The 19,330-nt window shown below is 43.1% G+C and overlaps 1 protein-coding gene across 10 annotated transcripts in view; it reads left to right on the forward strand.

Annotated features, from left to right (window-relative positions):
• SEPTIN6 (septin 6) overlaps positions 1 to 13,672 on the forward strand; it is a 75,982-nt gene extending 62,310 nt beyond the window's left edge. For 2 of the 10 annotated variants that reach the window (XM_084870389.1, XM_084870392.1), the window contains exons 9-11: positions 1,551 to 1,741; positions 4,032 to 4,076; positions 8,670 to 12,403. In XM_084870389.1, coding sequence (XP_084726515.1) covers positions 1,551 to 1,741; positions 4,032 to 4,035 — 195 coding nt within the window. In that variant the 3' untranslated portion in view covers positions 4,036 to 4,076; positions 8,670 to 12,403. Of the gene's footprint in view, positions 1 to 1,550; positions 1,742 to 2,523; positions 3,966 to 4,031; positions 4,077 to 8,669; positions 12,404 to 12,604 lie in introns of those variants that run through there. The other 8 variants (XM_084870388.1, XM_084870391.1, XM_084870385.1 and 5 more) reach the window with 5 other exon arrangements.
• The last annotated feature ends 5,658 nt before the right edge of the window (positions 13,673 to 19,330 follow it).

Genomic DNA, 19,330 nt, shown 5'->3' on the forward strand with positions numbered 1-19,330 from the left:
GATGAGAGCGAGTCATTGATTAGCTGCCTCCTGCACGCCCCCTACCAGGAATTGCAGGCACATGCCCTGACCTGGAATCGAACCATGACTTCCTGGTTCAATCAGTGATCAACCTCAACCACTGAGCACACTGGCTGGGCCCCACTTCTACCTCTTGATCCACTGACTACAATAGCATGCCAGGATATTCTTGCTGGTCTCTGACTCTATTCAGGGATAGTTAAACCTCTCTTTGGTCAAGGCTGAGGTCTCCACACTTATGCCATGTTATAAAACTTTTTAATATCTCATGTCCAAGAACAAGTATTTCCTTTGTTGTTGTTGTTGTTGTTGTTTGGTTAATCCTCACCTGAGTATATTTTTCCATTGATATTTAGAGAGAGTAGAAGGGAGGGGGAGAGACTCGGAGAGAAACGTCAATGTGAGACACATCAATTGGTTGCCTCCCCGCAAGTGCCCCGATCAGGACCAGGAATTGAGCTTGCAACCTAGGTACATGCCCTTGATTGGAATCAAACCCAGGACCCTTCAGTCCACAGGCTAACACTCTATCCACTGAGCCAAACCAGCTAGGGCCAAGCACTTCCTTTGAACAGCTTTGGCATTGCTTCAGTTTGCTCTGTGCTCCATGGTGGTCCTCCCTGACTGGAGGGGATAAGAAATGGCAGGACCCAAGACATGCTGGGAGACCTCACTCTATAATCCTCTATATAATGGATGGATCTTGGTTGGGCAAATTCCTTAACTTCTGTCACCACATAAATTACAGATAATAACAGAAACTATCTCGTAGGAGTGTTGTGATGATTAAATGAGTTAATACATATAAAGTGCTTTAAAAAGTCAGTGCCTGGCCTACAATAAGCACTCAATAGATGTTATACTATTGTAACTGATACTAGAGGCCTGTTGCACAGATGGGTGGGGTCCCTTGGCTTGGCCTGCAAGAATCGGGCTGAAACTGGCTCCCCGACATCCTCATTGTGAGAAGGCGCAGGCCAGGCTGAGGGACCCTACTCATTCATGATTGGGCTGGGGAGAGACAGGGATGGCTCCAGGGTGTGTCCAGCCTGTCTTCCCAGTCCCGATTGGCTGGACCTCAGCAGCAAGCTCACCTACTGGTCGGAGCATCTGCTCCCTGGTGGTCAGTGCACATCATAGAAACTGGTAGAACAATTGAACAAATGGTTAGACACTTAGCATATTAGGCTTTTATTACATAGGATAGGATTATTACTAACCGTGTGTGGTGACTCTTTTAGATAAAATGTTTTATTAAGCAGAATGCACAGTTCCGTGACCATATTCAGGAGCAGAAATTTGGAGGTAAAACGGCAGAAGAAGGAGACTATCCAGAACATGGAGACCTTTGGTGCCATCATAGCTGTCTCTAGCAGAAATGTCTCCTAAGTTCCCAGGCTCCTGAAGGGTTGCAACCCTGCTAGTCCCCTGTCGCCCCGGACTCGACTCAGTTGGGAGCTGCTGACAGGGGAGAGTAGGTCCCCCAATTGAGAGTAGGTCCCCCCAAACTCCCTGTGCTTTCTTGCCAGCTGCATGAGAAGTTTGACCGTCTGAAGAAACTACACCAGGATGAGAAGAAGAAGCTGGAGGATAAGAAGAAATCCCTGGATGATGAAGTGAACGCTTTCAAACAGAGAAAGTCGGCGGCTGAGCTGCTCCAGTCCCAGGGCTCCCAGGCTGGAGGCTCACAGACTCTGAAAAGGGACAAAGAGAAGAAAAAGTAAGTGCGAGGTTGCTCTGGGGTGTTGGCTTCTCTCTGCTCCTCAGGGCAGGACCTGGAGGGTGAGGGGTCTGAAGGATGGGCAGCAGAGAGAGGTGAGCTGTGGGCTGTCAGACCAGTTTGGGTGTCTATTGTGTTCTCACGCAATTTTCGGATTTTCTGAATTTGGACAATTGAGAGTAGGTCCCAGAAGCTCAGCCCCCTCTGTTTGGCCTGCATGGGAAAGTCCTGCAAACTCAGAAGGAGAGGGAGGGAAAGGAGAGGAAAAGCAAAAGGAATGTGGGAGAGTAGAAAAAAGGGTGGAAACAATAAACACTACAAAGTTGTAAGAAATAGATAAATGAAAAGGAGGGCAGATAGAGGGTGGTGGGAGAGAGTCTGAGAGGTTGGAATCAATTGGGCTCCCAGGCATGCTCGCTCGCTTGCTTGCCCCATACCTGAGGTGAACTCTCATGCCTGCAGGCCAACCCTCTCTCTGCCTCAGTTCTCACTAGCTGCAGCCAGCAGAATTTAACGGCTGCTGCTGAAGGCTGTAGCCCAGGTCTGATTTCTCACCCCTTTACTGTCCATCCCATTGACTACTTAGCTGTCCCTGGCCTGGGGTACAACTAAGAACTTGGTGGGGAGCCTTCAGATGTTGGTATATTCTAGGTGCCCCATCCTCAACCTGGGGAATGATTTTACAATCTATCTCTCTCCCCTGGTATTTGGTAAGGCAGATAGCATGGGCTCCTGGTTACCATGTGGGCTGATTATCCAGACCCACCTATTCCTCATCCCAGAACCAGAGAAGAGAAAAGCATTTTTGACAGGACTTATACAACAGCAAGAAAAAACCCCGTGGTCCCTTGGGCTCTGAAGTTGTTTGTGTGCCCAGGGAACCCCTCAAATGGAGTGTTAGGCAATGTCCTTATTAAAGATGCCGAGGATCTGAAAGATGCCCATGGTCATTGCCCTCTGTTCTTAGCTACTTGTTCCTGATCCAACTACTGGATTTTTTTAGAGTGAGAGAGAAACATAGATGTGAGGGAGAAACATCAATTGGTTGCCTCCTGTACATGCCCGGGCCAGAAAACAAACCCATGACTTGGGTATGTGCCCTGCTTGGGAATCGAACCTGTAACCCTTTTGGTACACAGGACGATGCTTCAACCAATTTAGCTAAATTGGCCAGGGCTCAATTATTGGATATTAGCCAGGAGGGAACTTCTTCCTTTCCTCAGAGCCTGGCTCATCACTTAGGAATAAAACTGTGATTTTTGTACAGTATTAAAATATATTTGAAGACACTCAGTTTTCCAATTCGATTATTCATTATTCATAATATAATTTGAACATTTTCACCAATTAGTATAAAGATTTTTGTTAGTGGACCATAACACTATATGTCAAATTCACTGACGAATGAACTCTTTTTGGTATTACTTAATGGATAAAGTTCAACTAGCCAGAAAAGAAGCCTCTTTGGAAACACTGCATATTAACTGATCAGTCGCAGTATGTCAGTTGTGCCAGCAGGCACGGATTCCTATTTTTAAGATCAGAAAGGTCTAAATTTGTCTCCCAGCTCTAACCTGCTGCCTTCATAGCCCTTTGGTATTTGTTAACTCGATCCCTGGGGTAGTTGAACAGCTTGCTTATAGGAATTAGAAGATTCATTTGTTCAGACCCCACTAACAAACACTAAGTTCTAAATATTCTCTATTCGAGGGTGAGTAAAAATTTATCCCAGACCAAGTTTCCCCCCAGTTGCCTCAAATTACTTAATATCACCCCAGCTCCAGACAGAAGACCCTCTCTACAGTCTCTAGGAATATTTGGGGTTGGTGGAGGTACTCTTTATATTCTGAGGGGGTGGAAACCTGACCAAATAGATTGCCCTCTTTCTTACTTCCAGAAGTGTAGGTGGCCCCCGGCCTGGGCTTCTTATATAATTCCTTATAGTCAGCTAACTTCTGGAAGACCCATCATGACACCTGTGTCCCTCTAGTCCATAGTGATGATGGAGGTGGTGGGATATGAGAATAGAAGTAGAGATGATAAGTATTTCTTCTGGAGAGATGGTGGTTGGATATAACAGAGTCACATATTTAGAATTTCCTTTGGCTGCCCTTAAAGAGATTAAGAATGAGTACTAGCCCCCTTTCCTACCCTCCCACCCTCCCACCCTCCCTTCCTACTCCTCCTAATCTCCTTTGACCTCTAACTCTTCATTATTGGTGTGAACTCATAATACATAATTTCTCCTTCAAGCTCACTCCACCTTCATCAGCTCTTAACTATTTTACAGTTAACTCTGCTGTTTGCTGCATGCTGCATGAGACCCAGGGTCCTGGTAAGCTTTATTAACTCTAAATAGAACTGGCAGTGGCTCCTAGAACACATCTCCCCAAATCCCACCCCTCAAGACACATATCTCATCATAAAAGAAGCTACTTCATTGTCCTAGCTGGTTTCCTCTTGTGAGTTAGAATATTAAGAAGTAGACGGATGTGGTTTCAAGTGTACTGGTACATGTGCAGTGCTTGCCTGCCTGATTAAAAGCCAGGTATTTTCAGACTTCTGCTGCCTAAACAGCTGGGTAGCATAAGTAGGTTAATATTTGAGGTTCAGTTTTGGCCATTTTTTCCTTAAAGAGCCTTAATTATTAGTTTCAAAATTAACTAGGCTATAGTGAGGAGGGAAACTGCTGAGTCCAGCAGCCCTGTCCTGCAATTGTCACAGTGGCATTGAACTCCAGGTGGGGAATGTTCCAAACTAACAGAAACTTGCCTCTCTGATTCCCTCTGGTGGCTAATATATGTAAATATATATATTTCAGAGAGGAAGGGAGGGGGAGAGAGAGAATCATTGATCGCTACCTCCTGCACGCCCCACAATGGAGATCGAGCCACAACCAGTTTTGTGCCCTGACTGGGGATCGAACTGTGACCTCCTGGTTCCTAGGTCAACGCTTAACCACTGAGCAATGCCAGCCAGGCTGGTGTCTATTTTTTATCCAGAGGGCTCAAATTCTCAAATTTCCTTTAGTTATGTAACTCCCCAAAACCATTATGAAAGTGGAAGAAACGGAAGAGCTATCCGATATTATAGAAAAGTTCCTTACATTTAATTCTACAAGTACTAGCTTCATAAACACCTACCTTTGATAAGATGGGTTCCTGGGGGCTGCAAGCTGTAGCTACAGAAAAGGATAAAGCAGTCTCTGGCATCATGTAATTTATAGGTTGATTATAGCAATGATTAAGCACCTTCTATCTGTATTAGACTCAAGTAGTAGATAGGGAGGGAAAATGAATATGGTTAACTTAACCATATTAAGCTTATTACTATTTTTAAACTTTACCATAGAAACCTTCAAACAGGAACAAAAGAAGAGGGAAGATAGCACAGTGCAGCCTCAGATACCCACAACTTGGTCCCCAAACAACTGTCAACACAGGGTCAATCCCATTTCATCTCTTAGCCCAAACCTGCTGGATCATTATAAAGCAAAACCTACATTATTTCATCTGCAAATACATTAGCATGTATCTTTAAAACACACACACACCATAACCACAATGCCACCATTAAGATACCTACAAAATTAACAAATCATGAACATAAAAGTCCTAGTCCATGTTCAGAGTACCCCAGTTGTCTCATAAGTGCTTTTACATTTGGTTTGTTTGAATCAGGGAGGGAATATAAAATATTGAGAGGGCTTCTCCCCATTCACCAATGTAGTTTATGATTTTTAAAAAATACCTTTTTATTGATTTCAAAGATGAAGGGAGAGGGAGAGCTAGAAACATCAATGAGAGAGAATCATTGATTGGCAGCCTCCTGAATGCCCCCCACTGGGGATTGAGCCCACAACCCTGGCATGTGCCCTTGATTGGAATTGAACCCAGTACCCTTCAGCCCGCAGGCCAACGCTCTATCCACTGAACCAAACCAGCCATGGCTAGTCTATGATTTAAATGGAGAGCCTGCTCTTCATCACCAAATAGTGCTAAAGCTATTGCACTGGGGACTTTGGGCAGCTGGTAAAACATCCTATTTTCAAGCAAGTTCCAAAGAGGAAGTCCATAGAGGCTTCTGAAACATAAGCCCATGAAAGGGGGCCAAAGGAAACAACCTTAAAAGAACAATGAAAAGATTTATTGTCTGGCTTAAAGGCAAGTCTTTAGAGCCCCTGGTAGTTGACTAGAATTGAACAGCAGGTTTCCATTAAGGAAGGCTATCACTTCCTAGAGTGTCTGTCCTCTGTGTGGTCCCAGCGCCTTGCAAAAGGTCTGACACCTGTAGAAGCGCAATTCATGTGTATCCTCTTCGTTCCCCATTGTCAGTGAGGAGAGGAGAAACTATGTATTCTGGTACGTTAGCTTTCAGTTAATGAAACTGAAATAATGTGGTTTGACACAGTTTGGTTCAGGTTTCCCTGAGTGAACCATTGTTAGTGGCCATTACTAAAATGAATTCTGGCAAAACTATCATTAAAGCCTTCCTTTATAGGTGAGAGGCAATTAGCAAACGGCGGGAACAGCCAACCTCAACCCAAGTAGGTTGTTTCTTTCTGGCAGGCTTCTCCCCAGAAGACCACAAAAGTGGTTCCAAACCAAATAGGGGAGCTGAAAGCAGCAAAGGCAGCCTGTCCCTCCCCAGAGCCCTCATTCACGGGGTGGATCGCAAAGTCTACCTCTCATTAACTGAGTGAGGCTTACTGTTACTCACTGATCTTGAAACTGCTTGAGGCACTACTTGTAGCAGTCAGAAACTGTCATGGAGAAATAACTCCTGTGACCTGGACACAGTTGTGATACTATATCTGAATGGTTACTGGCCCTTGACTCTTGGGGGTACACAGTATAGGGAAGAGTGTATGTGTATCAAAATATATCAGCTTTCCTGTGAAGCACAGAAAATAGGCTGTTGCTGTGTAGTTTAGGTTTCCCTTCCCCTAGGAATTAGGCAAAGAATAAAATAAGAAAGGAGCATTCATATAACATTCTAATACTTTTCAAAGTGCTTTTCCACATGATATCTCATTTTTGCCTTACAACAGTCATGTGAGGTATGGAAGAAATAATCTTCCATTGACAAAATGAGTACATGGAGGAGCAGGGAATTTAATAGATTTGAACAAGGATCACATAGTGAGTTAGTGGCAGAACTGGAACAAGAATGTAGAACTCCTGCCCAACCAGTGTGGCTCAGTGGTTGAACATCGACCTATGAACCAGGAGGTCATGGTTTAATTCCCAGTCAAGGCATATGCCTGGGTTGTGGGCTCGACCCCCAATTGGGGGCGTGCAGGAGGCAGCTGATCAAATGATCCTCATAACTGATGTTTCTATCACTCTCTACCTCTCCCTTCCTCCTTGAAATCAATTTAAAAACATATGGGGGAAAAAACTATTTAAGACAGTAGAACTCCAAATTCTTAGTGTATATGGTTATTCGTGTGTGTGTGTGTGTGTGTGTGTGTGTGTGTGGTGTTGAAGTGTTTGGATGTATTTACTCTGAGAAAGTGACTGTATATACTCATGTATGTATATGCTTTTAACTATCCCTCCCAAATATCTAATAGTCTTTAATGGAATAAATATATTCTTCAGGTAAAAAAACGGGAGCTTAGATTCACAGCCAAGGCATTCTCAGGGACACTGAGGTGTGATTAAACCAGTGTTTTTCAACCTTTTTTGGGCAAAGGCACACTTGTTTCATGAAAAAAATCACGAGGCACACCACCATTAGAAAATGTTAAAAAATTTAACTCTGTGCCTACATTGACTATATATAAAGTAATTCTCTTGAATAGGAATCAAATAAACACAAAGAAAGTATTTTATAATTACTTTATTATGAAATATTAAGTAAACAAAATAGTGAAAAATTATAAAATTCTTGTCTTGTCTGCACCTACGGCACACCAGGCAACATCTCGCGGCACACTAGTGTGCCGCGGAACAGCGGTTGAAAAACGCTGGATTAAACAACCAAGGGTTTCAGGCTCTGATTCTGGCTGCATCTTTTTCTTTTTCATTTTAAAAAAACATATTTTATTGATTTTTTTACAGAGAGGAAGAGAGAGGGATAGAAAGTTAGAAACATCGATGAGAGAGAATCATCGATCAGCTGCCTCTTGCACCCCCCGCCCCCACTGGGGATGTGCCCGTAACCAAGGTACATGCCCTTGACCAGAATCGAACCCGGGACCTTTCAGTCCGCAGGTCGACGCTCTATCCACTGAGCCAAACCGGTTTCGGCTGGCTGCATCTTTTTCTTTGTGATCTGGGCAAGACAGTTGATTTTCCTGTGTCTCAATTTCCTCATATGTCAAATGGGGATGGATACTACTTGCCCTGTTTATGTCACAAGGATGAAGTTTAAATGAAAAAAAAAATGGTCAAAATGCTATGTGAACACAAACCAATAATGGATTTCCGTAGTTCAGTTTTTCAGATAACTGTGGTCTGAACCAGACACTTCTCAAACAGCGCTTGTCCCAGGGTACCACTTAGTTGACTGGGACTACTCCAAAGGCTACCTGAGGTGAAACCTCAACCTCCTCTGCTTCCCCTATGGGACAAGGCAATTAATAGCTGAGAGCCTGAGGCCACCTGGCTATTTGCTGAAGGTATTCCTGCACAAGGTGTCCGGGTGGGGGGCATTAGTCAGGACCTAGTAATTAAGGAGAGAATGTCTTCTTGAGACTGTTGACAATTATTTTGCTAGCTAATGCCACTACTGCTGTCACTCAGAGGTACGGGTGAGAAAGCATGTTCCCAGGAGCCAATGCAATATAGAACCTTAAGACCATCTAACATAGCTATATATTCTAATTTGTCTACTAGTCACCATGGCGGTTTTCTTCTAACCTTCTTATTTTGGGTATATTAATCCACCCATTCATTAACCCAACTTCTCTTTTCATTTTCAGTTTGGGCTTCCTGTAGATGCACTTTTCCTGCACAACAGAGCTGAGCCTCCCTATCTTTACCCCTTACCACGACCGGGGCACACAACCCGTGCCCTCTCCTCTCTTCCTGCCAGTTTATAGAAGCCTGAGAGTCTGAGGATGGTGTCTGGCCTCTGGTTAAGAAGCCGGCAGTTCTGTGGCTTAGAGATGCATCCTGCATCCCACTTCCCCTCCTAGTGTTCCCAGCCAGTCACTCCCCATCTCCAACTTTGCCATAGTGTAACTTGTTCAGGGGTTTTATCTGCTACTCTCCACCACCAGTTTCCCTGTTGGAACTCTGATGGCTGCTTGCTTCCCCGAAGTATTTGCATCCACCGTGGCTGGGTAAGCACCAGTCAACAAGGCTTTCCCTATTGGCCCCTAGTCACTGGGCCTCCCTGAGCATCCACCACCTCCCAACAGAGCCACAGTTCCTTCTCAGAGGGCTCCAGAAGGAGATCCTTTGATGCCTTTTCCTTTTGGTCCCCCAGCCCAGCCCTTTCCAGTTTTGATTCACTCAAGGTAACTGTACCCAAGCTGTGTTAAAAATCCAGAGTAAGTTTACACCAAGTCCCCCACCCCGCACCCCTGAAAATGACTGCTGAAGAAAATAGCATAAATTTCCTTTCCCTATAACTCTGAGTACCCCACAGATGCAGAAGGGGAAATAAACCTGCATATTATTGCCTGCCTAGTGTCTTGAATGATGGGCTTAAGGAATTCTGAGGTGTCTGGGCATCTCCTCTGTAATCTCCTTTAGGGTCTACACCATCCCCCCAAAGCAGAGCCAGTAGCAGGTACAATAACCCTTATCAGAAACTGTCAAACTGAGTGCTCAAAGAATCAATGTTTTCAGTTCTGCTTTGATGAGTCTTCCTGTCTATTTGGTGAATGTGATGAGTTTTAATCTGTATTTTGCATGTACCCACCCCCAATGAGAAGACGTGGATCTTTCAGCTGGAGAAGAGAAAAGAAGTGTTAATCCTCAGAAGGTCCCTAATTTTATCTGCAGTCTAAGGATTTGATATTTTTTACGTATTCCAGTCCTAATTCTGGTGATGGCTTTGGGAAACCCTTTAAAGTAGAGTGCTCCACTGTCCGGCACAGTGGCCTTTGGTGTTTAGCCAGTGCGAGAGTGAGAGCTGGAGGTGAGCTGGCAATACTCTGTGGCTAACACGCCCTTTCTCTGCCCTTCCTTTGCAGTAATCTATGGCTGTGTACTGAATAGTATTCCCGGCTACAGCTGGACTGGACTCCATTTAGCCTTTTAAGCCAAAGTTCCTATTTTAACTGACAGCTTTCCTTCGCGGTGCCAGGAAGCTGGGTCCCCTGCCCCTACCATGTACTTCCACTCCAAGCATCACCTCTTTTTTTGAGTTCTGCCTTCCAGTGTCACCCGCACTGACCACAAATTTCTTTTTCTTTTTGAGGGTATTTTTTAGGGAAACACAGTCTATCAAGGCTATGTCAAATAGGCCGTTTTGAAGAGTTAAGCGTGGGAAGAGAGTTTCTATCTTCAATACTAGATAAGCGGAAGCGAAAAGAGAAAAAATGAAAAGCAAACATATGCACACGTTACCTTTTCTTGTTGGTTAAGCAGGAGTACAGCTTTGATATGTATTGTTTGGTGAGTCACTGATTTGTTAGTGGCCACAGGCAAAAAAAAAAAGGAAGGGGTTGCTGCCAAAGCTTAAACTAGTTTCTTGAAAAATCCAAGTCTCATGGAGCATTTTTAGGAGACTCTATGCTTAGCAGCTTGGAAAAAAAAAAAAAAAAAAAAAAGAACTTGGATACTCAGCCAGTGGATCATAGAGATTCTAAGTTAGGGCTGTCAAGCCTTTTAGAGAAAGGCTTCTTAAGTGCATCTTTGATGTTCCCAGTCCAGTTTCACAGATGCTTCTGCACAAATACCAAACTTAAAACAACCAACTGGTTTCTATCCCCTCTGGGTAATTATTTGTGTCACAAATAGAGCCCCTTCATTTGCATTTGTTTACAGATTAAGTACTTGAGGCATGAAGAGCTCTGAAAACTTCAAAAGTTTTAAGCCATGCAGCCTAAAAGACCTTCAGAGCCTGGGCAGGGATTTTTGTATCAAGGGAGAAATTTTGGTCCACAAGACAGACATGACCAATTTTTTTCTTTTTTTTTTAAGATATATTTTTATTGATTTCAGAGTGGAATCCCCCCACTGGGAGTCGAGCCTGCATCCCAGACATGTGCCCTGACCAGGAATGGAACCACGACCTTCTAGCTCATAGGTTGATGCTCAACCACTGAGCCACACTGGTCAGGCCCCACTTTTTCATAAGAGAACTGAGACCCATAGAAATGAATGGACCTGCCAGAGGTCCCAGTGCTGTTTCTTGGTAGAGCCAGGCCAAACTCAGTGTCTCCTGACTCCAGATCCATTTTACAAAGGGCTTCAATCTGTTCATGTTTCTGGAGACGAGTTCTTTTTTTTTTCTTTTTTTTTTTTTCTTTTTTTTTTAGATATTTTTATTGATTTGAGAGAGGAAGGTAAAGGAAGAGAGAGAGAGAAACATCAATGATGAGAGAGAAACATTGATTGACTGCCTTCTGCACGCCCTCCCACCGGGGACCGAGGCATGTGCCCTTGACTGTAATCGAACCCAGGACCCTTCAGTCTGCGGGCCAATGACTCTATCCACTGAGCCAAAGCAGCTTAGGCTGAGACAAGGTCTTTTGATGCTCAGAGAAACTGCATAGTTGCTCTTAAAAGGCCTTTGAGATTTTTTTTTCCCATAGAAAAATATTCAAGGATGGATAGGTAGGGGCGGGCAAAGCTGAAGACCCCAGAGCAACTCCTGCAGGGAGTGCTTCTGCTGGCAGAAGGGGTCACCAGCACCTGTTAGCTGGTCAGCTTTCCTAGAAGTCTGGAATGGGGCCGAGGCATGCATATGTTTAACTGGTGCCCTATGCTCATAATCAAGAAAGTTTAGTAAACAAAAATCTAACCTGTGAGTGATCATAACGCCTTCAGGAAGTTAACACATTGAGAAAAATTAAAATCGTTATTTTATTGTATAGTTTTCTTTTTTTCTTTTTTTTTTAATTTTATGGCATTGATTGGGGTGATATTGATTAATGGTAGTTTTCTCACTGTAAGACAGAAAGGTTTTTTTCCCCCTTCAGTTAAAAGGCTTTCTAATTAGTAAAAGTGTTGCTGTTTTTGATTTTTTAATTATTTTAAAAAATATTTTTTATTTCATAGAGGAAGGGAGAGGGAGAGAGAGAGAGAGACAGAAACATCAATGATGAGAGAGAATCATTGATCAGCTGCCTCCTGCGCAATCGAATCGAGCCAGCAACCTAGACATGTGCCCTGACCGGGAATCGAACTGTGACTACCTGGTTCATAGGTTGATGATCAACCACTGGAGCACACTGGCCAGGCTGTTGCTGTTTTTAAAAAATACCCTAACTACTCTGTTTACTTCTGGTGATACAAAACCAGTCATTAGAAATGGTCTGTGCTTTTATTTTTCCATTCTGGAATGGAACGGCTCTCCTGAAAAATCCCCATGTGTGCACACACACGCACACACCTCATTTCTTAAGCCAAGAAGTTTGCTTTTCCTAGCTGCAGTGCAGATCACTTTAGTTTTTGTTTTTGTTTCCTGTTTTAATCATATGGTATTCCCATGTGGCTGTTAATGTGTGCTTGTTTTTTAATTAAAACAAGAAGCTTTAAACTGGTGTGTGTTGTTCTTAAACCCTTGTCAACAGATTTCCGGGTGGTGATGGTTCATCAGTGACCCCATTTCTAGCCTGTCTTCTGCAAGTATAATCTGTTCTGCCTCACACTGCCCCTTCCCCTCGCCCTGTCTTACTTTGAATATCCCTTTTCTTTGGCTAATTTCATGTTTTCTTTCTCTTTCTCTCTCCCTCTCCAGCTTTTTTTAATCTTGTCTTCAGCAGCTGCACTAAGTCTAAAGGAGAAGACTGCCATTATAGAAGAGTTAGGGTTCCACATTGTCTCAAACCAGAAACCAACCAATTCCCTCTCCCCCCAACGCGCGTGTGCAAACACACACACACTACACACTCAGCAAGTGTTCATGTGTCCCTGTGTCCAGGCAAGAAGCTCTCTCCTGACTTACATGGTATTTTAAATAGAAGTGTCTTGTCCTAGCCTAACAAGGCAGGCAAAGAACCGTCAGAGCTGGAGAATGGACCAAGTGTAACCTCAGAGAGACAACTGCAGGATGACTCACCCAAGTGTAAGTGACTGGGGCAGGAGACCTCAGCTGTGGGTGCGGAAGTGCCATTCACAAATTTTCGTTTGAGTGTTTGTTTTTCTTTTTAAACATGAATTCTCCGGTTCAGTGGGTTGACTGTCTACAGCCACTAGTAAACATTTCTGAATATGGAAGAGAAAGTCAACTGACATTTGTATCGTCTTCAGCATTCACAGACCTTCTGCAGACCCCCACCCAGGGGTAAATGGATCCACTAACACTCAAAAGTAGAGGAAAAATCCTCTACTTTTTCTTTATTAGCATGGATTTAACGACCAGTTGAGAAAGGAAAGATGGGAGGGGGTTTAAGCTTAGTGATAGCAAAATTAATCCATTCAACCTTCCAAGGCTAGCTGGGGTTCTGAGAGAGGTTTCTGCTCAACCTGGGATCTGGCTGGAGAGCTTTGATGTTGATAAATCTGCCTTGAATTTGTTGGTTTAACTTGCATCAAAATACCACGTAAGTGTGCTCCTTCCCATATAGCCCTACAACCATCGCCATCCCACGGTCCAGTGTCTCTTGAGAGCCTCTTTGCATGTTTTCCAGAATCCGTGTTTGTTTTTACTTTCTTTTCCTTTGTTCTTTTTGCTCAACAGTGTGACCATTCACTGCCCTTCTGGGGCTTTCATTCACCAGGAAAAACATCCCCAAACCAGCACTGTTTAGCTTGATACCTTTCTAATGTCCATGTCAGTTTTCAATAAAATTCAAAGAAATGCTCATTGGCTCTGTGATCTGATCTCAAACCTAAAGATGATTCGAACCAACATGGTTTGCTTTAGGAGTGGGTGGCTGCCTTCCAAGTGGATGGTATGAAGGGCTCAGGGAGCCCATATGCAACCTTCCTAGGTGGGCTGCAGTGCCCCCTCCTTCCTCTATTTGAGCTTGAAATTCCCACAGTGGAGTGGGATGGGGTGGACAGGAAGTCCTCTATTTTTCCTTTATTAGCATAGATTTATCTGACCGGCTGAGCTCCTTAGTATCTAGAACCGTGGTCGGCAAACTGAGGCTCTCAATCCACATGCGGCTCTTTGGCCCCTTGAGTGTGGCTCTTCCACAAAACACCACGGCCTGGACGAGTCTATTTTGAAGAAGTGGCGTTAGAAGTTTAAGTTTAAAAAATTGGGCTCTCAAAAGAAATTTCAATCGTTGTACTGTTGATATTTGGCTCTGTTGACTAATGAGTTTGCTGACCACTAATCTAGGATAACAGAGGGAGGAAGTGAAGTGCCAGATCCTACAAAACAAGATTCTCCCTCTCATTTAATCCTGTGATGTGAACATCCCCAAAAGTCATGCATATGGCTGTTCTTTGTGACTCAAAAGACAGCAAGCAGTATTTTGGGTCTTGGGTCCACCAGGAAGGGAAGCTTCTGTCCTCAGTCCCCACCCCTAGCATTAAAGTGGGCAAGAGGGAGAGTGGTCAGTTTTCATAAGTGCTTGCAAGCGTGGGGTTTCCTTTCATTGGCTCCATATCCCAGATGGCCAGATGCTGGGGTCAGGAGAGTGGTCCATATCCTCTTGGTGCCCAGGCCTGAAGGAAGCGACACTGGCCTGTGTCTGCATAGTTTGCACACTAGAGGGCAGCCGAGTAAGACAACACTAGCCTCTGATGTCACTGAGTAGCTGCAGGCTCTGAGGTGTGGAAAAATACAGGCTCTGCAGCCAGACAGCCTTGCTAGCTATGGGAAAATTGTATTAAAAACTTCCCTGTAAAAGGAGACTATCAGCAACTCCCTTGCAGGATGACCATGAAGGCTACATGAGCTTATGTAAATTAAAGACCCAGGTGCTCCACAAATGGTACCCTTTATTTAAGGATGAAGTTTCCTCTTTGCTAGAAGTCTCTTGGGTCCCTCTAATCCACTGTTTCTAAACTTCAGCACTACTGACATTTGAGGACAGATGATTCGTTGCTGTAGGGACCTGTTCATTGTAGCATGTTTAACAGCATCTCTACCCACTAGATGTCAGTAGCACCCTATCCCACTCCCAATTGTGACAACCAAAAATATTTCCTATCAATGCCAAGTGTCTCCTGCAGGACAAAATAACACCATGTTGACAATTATTACTCAAGGCCAGGATCAGCAAACTTCTTCTGTAAAAGGCCAGCTGATAAATGTTTTAGGATTTGCAGGCCAGATGGTCTCTGCAACTATTCAACTGTTACTATGGCTCAAAAGCAGTCATAGATAATATGTATGTAAAAGGATGAGCGTGGCTGTAAAACTTCATTTACAGCCCTGGCTGGTTTGGCTCAGTGGCAAAGTGTCTGCCTATGGACTGAAGGGTCCCAGGTTTGATTCCAGTCAAGGGCACATACCCGGTTGCAGGCTCGAGCCCCAGTAAGGGGTGTGCATGAGACAGCCGATCAATGATCCTCATCATTGATGTTCCTCTCCCTCTCCCTCTCTCTTTCCTTCTCCCTTCCTCTCTGAAATCAATAAAAAATATATATTTAAAAAAACCTTCATTTACATGCACTGAAATTTAACATTCATACCTGAATTTCATTTTCACATGTCCTAAATTATTATTTTTATTCTTCTCAACTATTAAAAAATGTAAAAAGCATTCTTAGCATGCTGGTCATACAAATACAGGCAGTGGGACCAGATTTGGTCTGTATGCTTACCCCACCTCTAATGCATTTTAGTGCTTGTTGATGCATCATCAGACTAAAGGTGTTAGAAACGACTGGCTGGTCAAAATAAATCAGAAATGAAGGCAAGTGGATGAAGTTTTAGTGCAAGTTGAGTGGGGAGTAATTAACTAAAATTTGTATACAGTTTTGCTCTAGGTGGGAGGCAGGGGCTTGCTGTGTCGATGAGATCCTCTCACCTACTGAGCAGGTGAGAACCCCAACTGCTTCTAGACAGAGGACTGGGCCTCTAAGACCCTCAAAAATACCAAGCAACTAGGGCTCCTGTTTAAGCATTGAGGTGAAGCAGTGTCCTCTCCTGTCTGAAATGCCCCCACTTCAAGAGATTAATCTTTTACTGAAAGGACAGCTTTCTTGCAAGGCCATTCTTTTAAAATGTGGGTAACCCTTCAAAGAGTTGTGCATTTGAACAACAGTACAGAGGTTTTGCCACCTAGACCTACCTTCCATCAGTATTCCTCCTCCAAGTCCTCCACTACCTCTTAGCTTATTTGGCTTGAGCTTTAGAAAGTCCATAGTCTGAGCTTGACAACCATAAAATTTTATGATATTCTATTGTAAGCAGGGGCCCTCCCTTTCCCCTTGTTATTTGTCAACTTGGTGTCATTGTTGACTTATAGTTTCCTATTGTTTCAATGGTTCCTTACTGTCCTTAATAATTTTTGTACTCAAATTACCAAGATTTGACCAGTGGGAGCTCCTAGCTATTGCTTTTAATCTGTTAGTAAACATTCCCCAAGAGAATATTGTAGTGCAGATTATACTGGTCAAGAACTTTTGGTAGTCTGATTTCTGGGATAGTTTATGGGGGGGTGCTTAACCAGTCTCCAAGTTTTCCTCCTATGATCACTCACTGAATCCCCCATATGATAGGGCAGTGGTCAGCAAACTGTGGCTCATGAGCCACATGCAGCTCTTTGGCCCCTTGAGTGTTCTAACGCCACTTCTTCAAAATAGACTCGCCCAGGTCGAAAACCGACTTCTATGTATGGGCCACAAAGTTTCAATCGCACTGTACGTGTGCGCCCACACGTGGTATTTTGTGGCAGAGCCACACTCAAGGGTCCAAAGAGCTGCATGTGGCTTACGAGCTGCGGTTTGCCAACCACTGGGATAGGGCATGGAGAGAAGCTCAGAGCTGTCAGTGTGTGTGTGTGTGTGTGTGTGTGTGTGTGTGTGTGTGTGTGTAGGATGGATGACTACCGATTTCTGGATTGTTTTAGGAGTGCAATGGATGCCTTTATCACCATTCCTTTCTATACCTATCTTTAATCATTTTCAGATAATCTACTTTAGCTTAGGGTTTCAATTCCTGATCACAGAGAAATATGTGGCTTGAAAAAAAAAAGGAATGGGCTGAGATAAGTTGGCTGAAGGATTTTTTTGATCAGAAGGATTACTATTGAAAGGTCATGGATAATCATGCAAATTTTTGTTTTGCTTTCTAGAGATGAAACTATATTCCACAGTGGAAATTTCAAATGGAGTCCAGTTATGGCTGTTGTAAAGTAAAAAGCCTGCTTCTAACATCAGTTTCATTGCCTTTCATTTTGTAATCCAAGTTCAAAAGTCAGATTGCAATTATATGTTCCTACCTGATGAACATGTTTTCATCAAAGACAAGAGGATGTAGCTTTTATTTTCTCAAATCTTTTTCTAGGAACAATGTGTTTTTGATGACAATGCTGCTGCTGCTGAAGGTTGGCAGCTTACGCTGAAATTAATCCAACTGTAAAATAACAAATCAGCTTAAAATATAGATTCCAAGAAAATGAATTTCACAAGATCGGGACAGTGGAAAGAGCCTTTACTCACTCACTAACTCATTCATTTATTCATTTCATTCATTCAACTCAAGAAATATCTATTGAGTACCCACAGTAGTCAGGCATAGGTGCAAAAAGCAAGGCAGGTGAGTTCCTTGTTCTCATGGAGCTGACACTGGGCAGGGGGAAGTCAAACTTTTTTCTTCTTTTTTTTTTATTAAGGTATTATATGTGTACATATGTTACCATTGGCCCCCCACTCCCATACATGCTCTCCATCCTCAGAGTTTTTGTCCATTGGTTTTGCTTATATGCATGCATACAAGTCCTTCGGTTGATCTCTTATCTCCCCCAGATCTCCCTCCCCTCCCCACTGTAATTTGACAGTCTGTTTGTTGCTTTACTGTCTCTGTATCTATCTTTTTGTTCACCAAACTTTTTTAAAGAGTTAAAAAGATGATACATGCTGTGAAGAAAAACGTTTAAAAACAACAACAGGGTAATGCAATGGCAAATGGCTGGAGAAGCACTGGATGAGGAGTCAAGTGACTCAGATTATGATCTCAGCTTTGCTATGGCCTCTACAGTCTTCAACAAGTCATTCACCTCTCCAGCCTTAATTTTTTCACTCATACAGCAATGACTTTAATTTATGATCTCTAAGCTTCCTACTTCATATCATCTTTTTTAAAAAATATATATTTCATTGATTTTGTACAGAGAGGAAGGGAGAGAGATAGAGAGTTAGAAACATCGATGAGAGTCATTGATCAGCTGCCTCTTGCACATCCCCCACTGGGGATATGCCCCCAACCAAGGTACATGCCCTTGACCGGAATCGAACCCGGGACCCTTCAGTCCCCAAGCCGACGCTCCATCCATTGAGCCAAACCGGTTTCGGCTCATATCATCTTTTGATCTTGTGGTTCAAAGAATGTCTTTATTTCAGTCAACATGAATGCCTGCCATAGAGTCAAAGACATAATACTCACTAGGAAATAGGCAAGAGAAACACAGAAATAAATAATTATGAGATGGTATGAAAAGTGATGTTATCTGCTGCTCTTCTCAACCCAATAACACCCTACACATACAATATGTCATATAATGAAAATGTGTCATTAAAATGTGAAACAGGGCAGTGAGTCAAAGCTACCTCATCTAATGGACCTGCTGCCACTGGGACATTGAGTTTCATACAGGACTATTTTTCCCCAGCAAGATTGTAATGAGTTCTAGGATGACAGAGAAAACCCAGTTTCTTTTTCCTTTTATTACTGTACGGGATGGGGCAAAAGTAGGCTTACTGTTGTGAGTACTTGAAACACAGTTTATTATTTATTACTTATTTATTATTGTATTCTTTTCCATACAAACAACTGTAAGCCTACTTTGTCCCATCCTGTATTGAGCACACAAGTGCTGTGTAAATTCCTGTTGACAGATACTCATTGATGAACTATTTATATATCACAGGTTGGCAGACAGGGATTGAGGGAACTGACCGGAGCACTGATAGAGCGTTGTGTTCAGCTATACAGTGATTTTGCCATTCTTTGCTGTGCAGCTCTTAAGCCTCTTTTCAGGGCCCTTTTGTATTTTGTGATATTTTTCACATTTTAAATTGGTACAGAAAATGCAAAATTACTTGCAATCATGATCAGAACTGTGTAAGCACGGTGTCTATTTGTCAGCAACTGGAATGGAATATGTATGAGAAGTGGCATTGTGGATGATTTTCTTTGCAAGTATTTAATCTCTCCTTTGTTCTCACAATAAAATGCAAAGCTAACATAGCTTTTCAAGCTATCCTCTAAAGAAAAGGAACCTCGGAGAGCTGACATTTAAAAAAAAAAAAGTGTAAAATCCATCACAAACCCAAGTCCCTCCCAAAAAACACCGCATTTGTCATGCTGCTCAGAAACACAGGGGAAAGTGTCAGATGAGTC

Source organism: Pipistrellus hanaki (genome assembly GCF_964339955.1).
Source record: "Pipistrellus hanaki genome assembly, chromosome: X".
Lineage (NCBI taxonomy): Eukaryota > Metazoa > Chordata > Mammalia > Chiroptera > Vespertilionidae > Pipistrellus > Pipistrellus hanaki.